The sequence below is a fragment of the Hemitrygon akajei genome, chromosome 5 (genome assembly GCF_048418815.1).
Source record: "Hemitrygon akajei chromosome 5, sHemAka1.3, whole genome shotgun sequence".
Taxonomy (NCBI): Eukaryota; Metazoa; Chordata; class Chondrichthyes; order Myliobatiformes; family Dasyatidae; genus Hemitrygon; species Hemitrygon akajei.
This window is the reverse complement of record NC_133128.1, coordinates 68,232,286-68,245,153: the sequence shown is the minus strand read 5'-3', so window position 1 is coordinate 68,245,153 and position 12,868 is coordinate 68,232,286. Positions and strand designations below refer to the sequence as shown.

The 12,868-nt window shown below is 38.3% G+C and overlaps 1 protein-coding gene across 1 annotated transcript in view; it reads left to right on the top strand.

Moving 5' to 3' along the window:
• Window positions 1-12,868, top strand: part of LOC140727211 (cilia- and flagella-associated protein 47-like) — a 596,979-nt gene that overhangs the window by 414,912 nt on the left and 169,199 nt on the right. Inside the window, exon 49 of the mRNA XM_073044476.1 lies at window positions 78-175. Within this exon, the coding sequence (XP_072900577.1) occupies window positions 78-175 (98 nt within the window). The remainder of the gene's footprint in view (window positions 1-77; window positions 176-12,868) is intronic.

Here is a 12,868-nt window from a genome sequence, read left to right as displayed (position 1 = left end):
GGAGAAATAGTGTTATTAGGATTAATAGGGTTAAAATATTATTCATGAAAATAGTTTTTCTCATTTTTCATCTATAGGAGAGAAGAGCAAATTATATAGAGTCTGGTTTTATTTAGAGATTAATACTGTTCCAGCTCCACCTGAACAACGGCTTTGTGTAACCTGTGCTGTACAGGTAAGTACTATATAAAGTTTACAAAATAAAATCACTTTCAATCATGTGTAAAATGCTACATACAGGTGATATGAATGTTGTTAGAATTCAACTTGTGATAGTTCCAGTTCCATATCAAATTAATTTGCACTCAATTACAATCAGATTCATTGGTATTTTAAACTACTTCAAATCAAGTGACCATAGCATTAAACTAAACTAAAGTAGTTAAAGAATAATTATGTTAACTAATTGAAAACATTAAACTGAACCAAAATATTTTAAAAATGAGCGGCCTTTCCATTTCCTTATCAACAGCTGAACAATATCCTTTGAAATTAATGGGGTCAGGCCTAATATGTGTGGTTGGCAAGGCACAATCACTTAATATAGTAAAGTTCAAATATTCCGAACTATTTGTTTTATGAAAAAATTTTAACATTGAAATACAATTCTAATCTCAAAATAGCTCTCATGTCTTTAGACATAATTATTACAATGTACTGGTATAAAAGTTCATTTATTTCGCTACTGCTAATTTTGGTCTGTGCTTTTTGTGAATACTGATGAGTACGGTCTCTACACACTGTAACTCAACAAAAATCTTGTTCACTACAAGTTGAATTCACTACAAATTTATTGTGCATTTTTGCTGTTAATTACCATATATTTATTTACTCAGTGGTAGACTTTATGCTTTCTACCCATGTCAATCTCTGAATATTAAGCAGCGAGTTATGCTGAACATAGCATCGGTATTACAAATTCAAGTCCTACTTTTTCAAAATATTACAAGTGATTCTGGTTAATTGTGGACTATCAAAAAATATTAAAAATGCTGAACTATTTATCACAAAAACAGTCTCACTTATTTCTATATGGGAAAGCAACTTATTATCTCTAGGTAACCTAGTCTGTTTAAGACAGTAGTCAGATATAAAATTTGTATATCCTGAGTGATGTAGAACATCAACTGTGCTTTGTACATTCTAAGTGATCTAGAACAGAAACTGGGCAAAAAAAAAGAGACTTGCATGTATTCTTATGGCATCTTGTGCTAGGCAATAAAAAAACAAACAACATTAACTTTAATGTTTCTGAATCTTATGCTCATCAAGTGATTATTTCTGGATTTGGATATTTTCTGCAGGGCGGCACAAAGTTGCAGTTATTACTCTATGTTGCTGAGTGGAATCACAAAATGCTGGAGGAGCTCAGCAGACCAGGCAACATCTATGGAAAAGAGTACAGTTGATGTTTCGGGCTGAAACATCAACTGTACTCTTTTCCATAGATGCTGAGTTCCTCCAGCATTTTGTGTGTTGCTTGGATTTCCAGCATCTGCAGATCTTCTCTTGTTTGTTATTGAGTGGAATGCAAGGATTTCCTGCAAATGTATACAAATATAGAAATCCAGAAGTTATTATCACTGATTGATGTGGCACAGGAAATTGTGTTCTGACATTGGACTTCATTTTCCTGTTTCTAAAAATGGAAATGCAGTTAGCTTTTTTTCTGATTATGTATTTTAAAACTGCTGTAATTCGTTAGTTCTAACTTTTCCCGATGGTTAATTTCCTGTTCTATGTCCAGTAGTTGCAGAATTAAATTGGCAGATATTTGGAAAGATGGAGGTTTGAGGTCTAAGAGTGTGAGTGTATAAATAAATGATTGACAACTGGATGATGTGGAATCTGGGGAGGGTGGGGGAAGACTTCTGTTAATGATTTCCATCTGCTGGATATCCTATTCCTTGATATTTTCATCTCTCTGTTAATGATTACTGATAAAAAGAATTTGAAAGTTCAGACATTGTTTGTTTTTTTGAACCAGACAAGATATTGATCATTTATAAGTTCTGTAGAAATCAGCTTCAAAGTGTTGCACATTCTCCTAATTTTTAAGACATTTTGATCAACAAATCACACAGGAGCATGGTGTGCTAAAAGCTTGGGAGATCTAGGCCAGATTTTCTTGAAGTATGCCCCCTTCATTAAACATGTTTGTGTATTAATTACTCATGAGGTTGATATCAGTAAATGGTTCAGTAAAGGTATTGAAGTGTTTGGACTTTTGATCCTGCCAATTTAGCACTCTAATCTACCTCATGTTGGAATCAGCTGGAACTGGATATTTTAGAAATGAGCCAGATGGTGAGAACATTCAGATGAACATTCTGTTGTAAGCAATAGATGGAAGACTATTTTAGGTGCATAAGGTTTTAAAGTAAGTTAGATTACAGGAGATGTAATAACTGAAGATAGCTAATAGAGTGAAATAAGGATTGAGCAAAAGGGCAAAGAGACAGACAAATAATAATTAAAAATTTGAGATTTTACTTTCTTTGTTGTTTTGATATGAATGTGTGCACTTTTCTGTGCAAATAAAGTTGATGGTAACTTCAAACAAATATCATATTATTTCAGCTTTTAATTGTATATTACTATAGTAAATATGATTGCATCTGCAACAACTTTATAAGATTCATGGGAAGTTTCAGATGCCATTTTGCAAAGTGACCAAAAGCTATACAAACCACAATTGGCAATTCACTTGTTATCTTACATTTACTGTAAATTGTAAGCACCTTTACTTATTATGAACAATGTATTATGTTGTCATCAAATGTGGCTTCAAATTGAGCATTTAGATCTGGCTCTGCACTTAAATCAGGAGAAGTAGAGTCTGTGTGGATAGAACTGAGGAACAGTAAGGGCAAAAGGACCCAAATGGGTGTTGTCTACAGGCCACCAAACAGTAGCATGGATATTGGGTGCAAGTTGAATAGGGAGTTAACATTGGCATGTGGCAAAGGTGATGTTGCAGTAGTTATGGAGGATTTCAACATGCAGGTGAACTGGGAGAATCAGGTTGGTGCTGGACCACAGGATAGGGAGTTTGTAGAGTGCCTACGGGATGCATTCTTGGAACAGCTTGTACGAGAGCCGACCAGGGACAAGACTATTCTGGATTTAGTGTTATGTAATGAACAGGATTTGATAAGCGATCTTGCAGTAAAGGGGCCATTAGGAGGTAGTGATCATAATATGATAAGTTTTTATCTGCAATTTGAGAAGGATAAGGGCAGCTCGGAGGTGTCAGTGTTGCAGTTGAACAGGGGAAACTATGAAGCCATGAGGGAGGAGCTGGCCAAAGTTGACTGGATGGATAGCCTAGCAGAAAAGACAGTGGAACAGCAATGGCAGGTATTCTTGGGAATAATGTACAAGGTGCAAAATCAGGTCATCCCCCAGAGAAGGAAGGATTCAAAGGGGGGGAAAGGGCCACAGTGGTTGGCAAAGGAAGTCAGAGATTGCATAGCATGAAAAAAAAGGAAGTATGACAGAGCTAAGGTGAGTGGGAGGACAGATGATTGGGAAGTTTTTAAGGAACAACAGAACTTAACTAAAAAGGCAATACGGGGAGAAAAAATGAGGTACGAACGCAGGCTAGCCAGGAATATAAAGGAAGCTAGCAAAAGCTTTTTTAGGTATGTGAAGAGAAAGAAGATACTTAAGAACAATGTTGGGCCCTTGAAGAATGAATTGGGTGAAATTGTTATGGGAAACAGAGAAATGGCAGAAGAATTTAATGAGTACTTTAGATCTGTTTTCACTAAGGAAGACACAAGCAATCTCCCAGATGTATGGATGGGCCAAGGACATAGGGTAACAGAGGAAATGAAACAGATTGACATTAGGAAGGAAACGGTGATGAGAAGACTGATGGGACTGAAGGCTGACAAATCCCCAGGTCCAGATGGTCTGCATCCTAGGGTACTAAAGGAGGTGGCCCTGGAAATTGCGGATGCATTGGTAATCATTTTCTAATGTTCCTTAGATTCAGGATCAGTTCCTGAGGATTGGAGAATGGCTAATGTTATCCCACTTTTTAAGAAAGGAGGGAGGGAGAAAACAGAGAACTATCGACCTGTCAGCCTGACATCGGTGGTGGGGAAGATGCTAGAGTCCATTATTAAGGATGAAATAGTGGCATATCTAGATAGCAGTGATAGGATTGGGCTGAGCCAGCATGGATTTACCAAGGGTAAATCATGCTTGACTAATCTGTTGGAGTTTTTCGAGGATGTAACCAGGAAGTTAGACGGGGGAGATCCAGTGGATGTAGTTTACCTCGATTTTCAGAAGGCATTTGATAAGGTCCCACATAGGAGATTGGTGGGTAAAATCAAAGCTCCTGGCAATGGGGGGAAGATCTTGGCATGGATAGAAAACTGGTTGGCAGTTAGAAAGCAAAGGGTAGCATTGAATGGGTGTTCCTCGGAATGGCAGGTGGTGACTAGTGGGGTGCCACAGGGCTCGGTATTGGGACCACAGCTGTTTACAATTTACGTCAACGATTTAGATGAAGGCATTGAGAATAACATCAGCAAGTTTGCTGATGATACTAAGCTGGGTGGCAGTGTGACATGTGATGAGGATGTTAGGAGAATTCAGGGTGACTTGGATAGGCTGGGTGAGTGGGCAGATACTTGGCAGATGACGTTTAATGTGAATAAGTGTGAGGTTATCCACTTTGGGAGTAAGAACAGGAAGGCAGATTATTATCTGAACGGTGTAGAGTTAGGTAAGGGAGAAATACAAAGAGATCTAGGAGTCCTTGTTCATCAGTCACTGAAGGTGAATGAGCAAGTGCAGCAGGCAGTGAAGAAGGCTAATGGAATGTTGGCCTTTATTACAAAGGGAATTGAGTACAAGAGCAAGGAAATCCTCTTGCATTTGTACAGAGCCCTGGTGAGACCACACCTGGAGTATTGTGTACAGTTTTGGTCTCCAGGGTTAAGGAAGGACATCCTGGCTGTAGAGGAAGTGCAGCGTAGATTCATGAGGTTAATTCCTGGGATGTCTGAACTGTCTTACGCAGAGAGGTTAGAGAGACTGGGCTTGTACACGCTGAAATTAAGGAGATTGAGAGGGGATCTGATTGAAACATATAAGATTATTAAAGGATTGGACAAGATAGAGGCAGGAAATATGTTCCAGATGCTGGGAGAGTCCAGTACCAGAGGGCATGTTTTGAGAATAAGGGGTAGGTCATTTAGGACAGAGTTAAGGAAAAACTTCTTCTCCCAGAGAGTTGTGGGGGTCTGGAATGCACTGCCTTGGAAGGTAGTGGAGACCAATTCTCTGGATTCTTTCAAGAAGGAGCTAGATAGGTATCTTATGGAAAGGGGAATCAAGGGATATGGGGACAAGGCAGGAACCGGGTATTGATAGTAGATGATCAGCCATGATCTCAAAATGGCGGTGCAGGCTCGAAGGGCCAAATGGTCTACTTCTGCACCTATTGTCTATTGTCTAAATAGGCCAAACATCAGGTTGTTCTTTACTCTCAGACCTAGGCCCAACCGCTTTGATATGCTCATGGGGCCAGTCATCGCCACCTCAGTTTGGCCCATATCCAACCTTTCTAATCTGGCCCGGTGTTTAAATCATTCAAACATTGGCTTGTTCCTCGCTCTCGGGCCCAGGCCCTGCCACCTCAACTCTACCTCGCCTGGTCTCAGTTCTACTGCTTCGAATTGGATCCAAGTCCACTCCAGCAATGGCCAAGTACTGGCTCATCCCTTACTCTTGGGCTCAGGGTCTGCCACCTTGATTCACACTGTACATGCCATCCTGCAGCCATCCTGCACCTTCCAGACTTCAGTTCACACTGCAGGGGGAGTTTCAGGCAATTGACTGCAGTGATTTTTTTTCTCTAGAAGAAGTGTGATTAATAGAGTAGTTAATAGTTTTATTTGCTGCCAGCAAGGTGTTGCTGTATTTCACTAGTGCCATCTTAAACCCGATGCAAATATTACAAATTTTGGGTTGGGGTTCAGTTTTGAAATGAGTTACCTTCTTATGCATTTCCTCTGTATGAATAACATTTTTTTCTAGTTTCTCTTGACTCATCCTTTTAGGTTGCATATCTTTGTCCTTGAACAGTCCTCAATTCCCATGAATATCTGCTAACACCTATTTCTGGAAAACCCATGTAAATGTGAAGAGGCCCATGTAAAAATACATAAATAATGAATTCCTTTTGTTTATTCATCAAAGTACCGGTATATGAGTTCAACTTTAATTGCCACAGAGAGAACATGAGTAGATACCAAAGAAATTCACTTTTTTGATGAATTGCTACCTTTTTTGGGTTTAATCTGGTTGAGTGTCTTATCAAGGTCTTAGGTAGAATAATAGATAATATGTTATCAATGGAGAAACAGGCCAGAGACTGTAGCGGCATCGACATGGAATAGTCATACCACGCCGTTTGCAGTATTGAGGGTTGAAATTTAATCCTGTTTGCTTTCAAGCTTGTGCTTCATCAGTAGTTGCAAATCTTGAAAATGATTGAAATCAATATACCAATGCCACAATTAACAAAAGGAGATATTTCTCTCTTCTACATAGGCAGTCCCTCAGAACAGAGGATGACTTGCTCCCATTTCTTTTTGTAGGTTCTAAGTTCCTGATGAGGCTATTGTGGATACAGCTGTCTCTTCTGATCTGATCCACAGATGGATCAGAAGTGGGTGAAGAGATGGTTATGTGCAGATACTTTGTGAGGTGGTGTAGTCCTTAGCCTCTTGTGTAGGGCTTGTATATGTAACCAAAGAATGGCCACAGTATTTTCCATATCGACCTTCTCCAAGTTAGTCAGTTGTGGAGGTCCTGAGGGGATATCTACAGAGTTGTTAGAGGTACAACTTGAAAGGCTGCTTTATTATATGTAAGACACCATATGATGGGTCAATATTCCATGATTTTAGGAATACTATAAGCCGAAAAAGACTATGTAACTAATAATGAATTTAAGAAGTCTTTTCCTAGAATTTGATTGTCAGATATTGAATGGAAGTCATTATTTGAAAATTTATTACTGACTTTTTATAAAATTTGAAAGGATCTTGAGTTATTTTTACCAGTTGTTATAGTATTCTGCCATCATTCACATTAAACATTTTTAAGTATGATTCCCTGAGATGTTTCATGAGTGACCTTCCAAGGCCATTCTTTCAGAAATGATGTACTTAAAAGGTATTTTAAATGTTGATACTTTCAGTTTGCTATTTTACCAAAAACAAGTTTGCCTGGAAATATGGGCTTGCTCACTGAAGCTAAATGAGCCACATAGCAGGACCAGTGTGTTTGAAACTACCAAATTGTTTCTGTGTATTTATTTCCACCACTAGGTCACTAGGTCTTGTAAGAGTGAAATTATTTGCATATTGAAGAAAGTAGGTCCAATTGAATTTTACCTTAGTCGAAGCAACAGAATGCAAAAACTATTAATTTTACAGGTAATCGTGTCATGTTTGGTTAGCATCAAACATTTTTAAAAATGAAACTCATTGCAACATTGTGAATGTGAAATAGCTTTTATTTAGCAAATTTATATGAAAGTAGTCAAGGGCCAAATAATATATGTGTGTATGTACAGTATATATATTTATTTGTAAGCAGTGAAATGTCACATAAATATATAATAATTAGAAATTATATATTAGCAGAAGGTGTGCAAATGTTCCATATCACACTTATTGTATCTTGTGGTAATGAAAATGCACTATTTGTGTACCTGATTCATAAGACTTATTTCTATTATGTTTCCTGAACATCAAATGTGCAAACAACAATTTTCTACCAACATCCAAGGCAGGCATTTAACATGTTGATCTCTCAGAAACATTATGATTTACAAATTATGAAATATGACAAATGCAAATGATATAAAGCAAATATATATAGATGTTAGAAAATATAATATATATAAAAGAAAAGAGGGAAGACTTGAAGCTTAAGAAATGTGATTTTTGAGGAGAATGATGAAAATATCGTGGAAGGACAGTATCAAATGAGGAATTGTTGCAAAAAGCTGGAGTAAGAAGAGAGCTGATATTATCAATCAGTAAATGGCAGCTGGAATTTCTGGGACATGTACTGAAGAAAGAGAAAATCGAACATCTTGCAGTGATGGGAAAAACAGATGAAAGAAAAAGTTGTGGTCAAGAATGCATGACATTTACATCAGGGGATGGACAGGCAAAAGTTTTGAAGACCTTATTAGAATTTCCTGGATTAAAGACAGATGGAAGACCATGATCGCCCACGTGATACAACACAGCACATAATGATGGTGATGATAGATGCTAGAAAATCTGAAATTAAAACAGGAGACCACAAAAGCATTCAGTCAGATATAATCTGTGGAAAGAGAAATGGTTAATGTTTCAGGTCTTGGCTGGAACGGCTGTTTAGGTCACTGGATAGTGGTGAGGGAGGAGGTGTAAGAACAAGTGTTATACCTCCTGTAATGTTTCATGTATGACCTTCTGTGGCCATCCTCTCAGAGAAGGTTTCACGGGTCAGGGAGTGATGAGTGGGCCAGAGTGTTGTGGCAAATTATCGTTGGTTTTTCTGACAGAGGCCTTTGATTCTTGATTTTGGAGACCTTCATATTGGTAAGAAGTTCTGCAGAGAGCTTTAAATTGGAGTATTAGCTTCTAGCTCCCAATTTTGTGATTTAGCTTAATATAAAATTTTGGTCTGGAATGATGTGCAGGTATGGTAACTTACTACAGTCACGAGTTCATTTGGGCTTCAAGTCCTGTCAGCCACATAATACTTTGGACAACTTTCTTAAATAACTCAAATGAATGACTTTTTATATCTTTGAATGATTTAGTATAACTCTATACAAATTCCAATGTTGGGAAGTGTGTAATTTTATTCCCTCCTATTCAGTTTGGAAATAAATATTTTGATGTGAACTTAGTTAAAGTAAACTTCTGATTCATTTTCTGGCAAAACACAGTGGTGAGATAATGAATTTAGTGGCAGAAAAATTGCCTATATTGTTAAATGTCTGCAGCCATAAATCAATTTGCTACTATAAATGTGAATATAACTTAGGAATCATTAAGTTAGCAAAATGGGAAGATGGTTTGTTATTATATACTGAATTATTGTACATTTGAAAATCTTTTTTTTAAGTCTTTTAGTTTTGCTTGTATATTGATCTGCCGGTTCAAATGAGTGGAATATTTTAAACAAACCCAACTTGTCAAATTTGTGTTAGAACTGGGAAGCAGAAAGTTTAAAAATTTATTTCTCATCATGTATAACAAGCAAAATACTGTAATTGTAAAAAATTGGAAGAGGATACTTTGTTTTTTTATGTTACATTTTTTACATGTTTTGGTTCTATTTAATATGAACAAACACCAGTTCTTTAAATGTCTCTGTTAACTTTCACTTATCAAATTCTGGCATGGGAATCTCTGTTTATCATTTAATTATCCTTGTACTAAAGAATGTACAAATGTATAAAAGCAGTGCAGCCTTGCAAAAATCATTCTCAAAAATGACTCTCAAATATTTAACATACTCTGCCACTCCACCAATGCTTTTAACTTGTATGCTTTTCAGTTATATTTATTTGGATGGAAGAATGAAAATACTAAAACTCTACCAATTATATAAATTTGAAGTGTCAAATTAGCTGAAGAAGTCAAAGAAAACATTTCTAGGTTTCGTTTCCATTATTGACTTAAAATATTCTCTCGGGAGATGACTCATGCAAGTTCATTTCAATAGGAGACTATAATGTGAAAACAAGTAAAACTGCAGATGCTGGAAACTGATGCATAAACAAAAATGCCAGCTCACATTTTGGGTCAGTGACCCTTCCTCCAGAAGTGGGGAAAGATTAAAGGGCTTACGGTTTTCAAAATAGAGGTGGCCTCATGAGTCAAGGTAAAATGCATATGGAAATAGCTTAAGAGACATTAAAGTGAACCAGCCTCCACGCATAAATTCACAAAATGCTGGAGGAAGTCAGCAGGCCAGGCAGCATCTATGGAAAAGACTATCGTTAATGTTTCAGGCCGAGATCCAGTCCTGCTGAAGGGTCTTTGCCGGAAATGTTGATTGTATTCTTTTCCATAGATGCTGCCTGGCCTGCTGAATTCTTCCAGCATTTTGTGTGTGTTGCTTGGACTTCCATCATTGGTAGATTTTCTCTTGTTTCTGATTGGATTCCACACATAAATAATTTATTTTGGCTTATTATTTTACTGTATACTAAAATAAGCAAAGAATAAATGAATTATTTCCCACATGCTGACAATCTGCTTGTCCAGTTCAGCTGGCAGGGGTGTTTGCAGACATTTTTAACCTCTCCCTGCTTCAGTCTGAGGTTCCCATGTACTTGAAGAAGACCACAGTTATCCCAGTTCTTAAGAAAAATAACGTATTGTGCCTTCACGACTACAGACAGACAGACATACTTCATTGATCCTGAGGGAAATTGGGTTTCGTTACAGTTGCACCAACCAAGAATAGAGTAGAAATATAGCAAAATAAAACCAGAAATAATTAAATGATAATAAGTAAATTATGCCAAGTGGAAATAAGTCCAGGACCAACCTATTGGCTCAGAGTGTCTGACACTCCGAGAGAGGAGTTGTAAAGTTTCATGGCCACAGGCAGGAATGACTTCCTATGATGCTCAGTGTTGCATCTTGGTGGAATGAGTCTCTGGCTGAATGTACTCCTGTGCCTAACCAGTACATTATGGAGTGGATGGGAGACATTGTCCAAGATGGCATGCAACCTGGACAGCATCCTCTTTTCAGACACCACCATCAGAGAGTCCAGTTCCACCCCCACAACATCACTGGCCTTACGAATGAGTTTGTTGATTCTGTTGGTGTCTGCTACCCTCAGGCTGCTGCCCCAGCACACAACAGCAAACATGATAGCACTGGCCACCACAGACTCGTAGAACATCCTCAGTATCGTCTGGCAGATGTTAAAGGACCTCAGTCTCCTCAGGAAATAGAGACGGCTCTGCCCTTCTTGTAGACAGCCTCAGTGTTCTTTGACCAGTCCAGTTTATTGTCAATTCATATCCCCAGGTACTTGTAATCCCCCACCATGTCCACTGACCCTTTGGATGGAAACAGGGGTCACCGGTGCCTTGGCCCTCCTCAGGTCTACCACTAGCTTAGTCTTTTTCACATTAAGCTGCAGATGATTCTGCTCGTACCATGTGACAAAGTTTCCCACCATAGCCCTGTATTCAGCCTCATCTCCCTTGCTGATGCATCCAACTATGGCAGACTCATCAGAAAACTTCTGAAGATGGCAAGACTCTGTGCAGTAGTTGAAGTCCGAGTACCATCTTGTGGCTCTGAAATCTATCATCATGAAGTGCTTTGATAGGCTGGTCATGGTCCAGCCTTCTAGAGCACTTCAACCCACTATGATTTGCCTACCACCAAAACAGTTCCTTAGCAGATGTCATCTCTCTGCCCCTACAATCTGGAGTAGCTGGACAGTAAAATCACCCACATTAGACTTTTGTTTATTGACTAAAGCTTTCTCTTCAATACCATAATTCCTAGCAAATTCATCTACAAATTCCTGGACCAAACTCAATATCACCCTTTGGAACTGGAGCCTTGACTTCCTGATCAAGAGACTTCAATCAGTAAGGATAGGCAGCAACAACTTTGCCACAATTATCCTCTTACTGGCACCCTTAACCTTCTAATTCCTACACACTCATGACTATGTGGTCAAATTGTATTCCAACTCCATCTACAAGTTTGTAGATACTACCACTGTAGTGGGCTATACAGGAAGGAGATAGAGAGCCTCATGTCATGGTGTCATAACAGCAGACTTTCCCTCAATGGCAGCAGAACAGATCTGATTGTTGACTTCAGGAAGTGGGGTAGTGTGCATGCTTCTGTTTACATTAATGGTGTTGAGACCGAGAGGATTGAGCATTTCAAGTTGCCAGGAGTGCATGTCACCAGTAGTCTCTACTGGTCCAACCATGTAGATTCCATGGCCAGAGGAACTCACCAACACCTCTACTTCCTCAAGACACTAAATAAATTTGGGAAGTCCCCTTTGACCACCAATTTTTATTGATGCAGCCTAAAACGCATCCTATCTAGATGCATCATGGCTCTGCCCATGACCACAAGAAACTGCAACAATTTGTGGACACAGCTCATCACATGATGAAACCAGTAAAGGAACCCCTCCATGGACTCCATCTACACTTCTTACTGCCTTTGGTAAAACAGTCAACATAATCAATGACCTCACCCACTCCAGACATTCCCTCTTCTTCCCCTCCCATTAGGCAGAAGGTCCAATTCTTGAGAGCTCATACCATCAGGCTCAATGACAACTTTATGAGCTGTTTTAATAAGACTATTGAATGGTCCTATAGTACGAAAAGATGGAATTTTGTTTGACCTTGCAAACTACCTCATTATGATCTTGTACCTTATTGTCCACCTCATTACACTTTTCTGTAACTGCATCATTTTGTTCTGCATTTTGTTATTGTTTTATCTTGGATTATCTCAAGGGACTGTTGAAATAAATTGATTTGTATGAATGGTATGCAAGACAAGATTTTCACTGTACCTCAGAACAATTGACAATGATAGAACAATTTACCAATTTTCAGAAATCACAGAACATTGAGTGCTTGAGAAATGTGAACTAATTACGTACTTTGTTGTGAAATATGTGTACCGATACTATATAGAATAAACGATGCTGTTCTCAAAGGAGAGATAGTGGGTATATATGAACAAAGCATTGAAAATGGCAGGGTTAATAAGGTATGTGCGTCATAGCTTTCTGTTTTATCAATAGGAACATAGATGATCAAAACAGT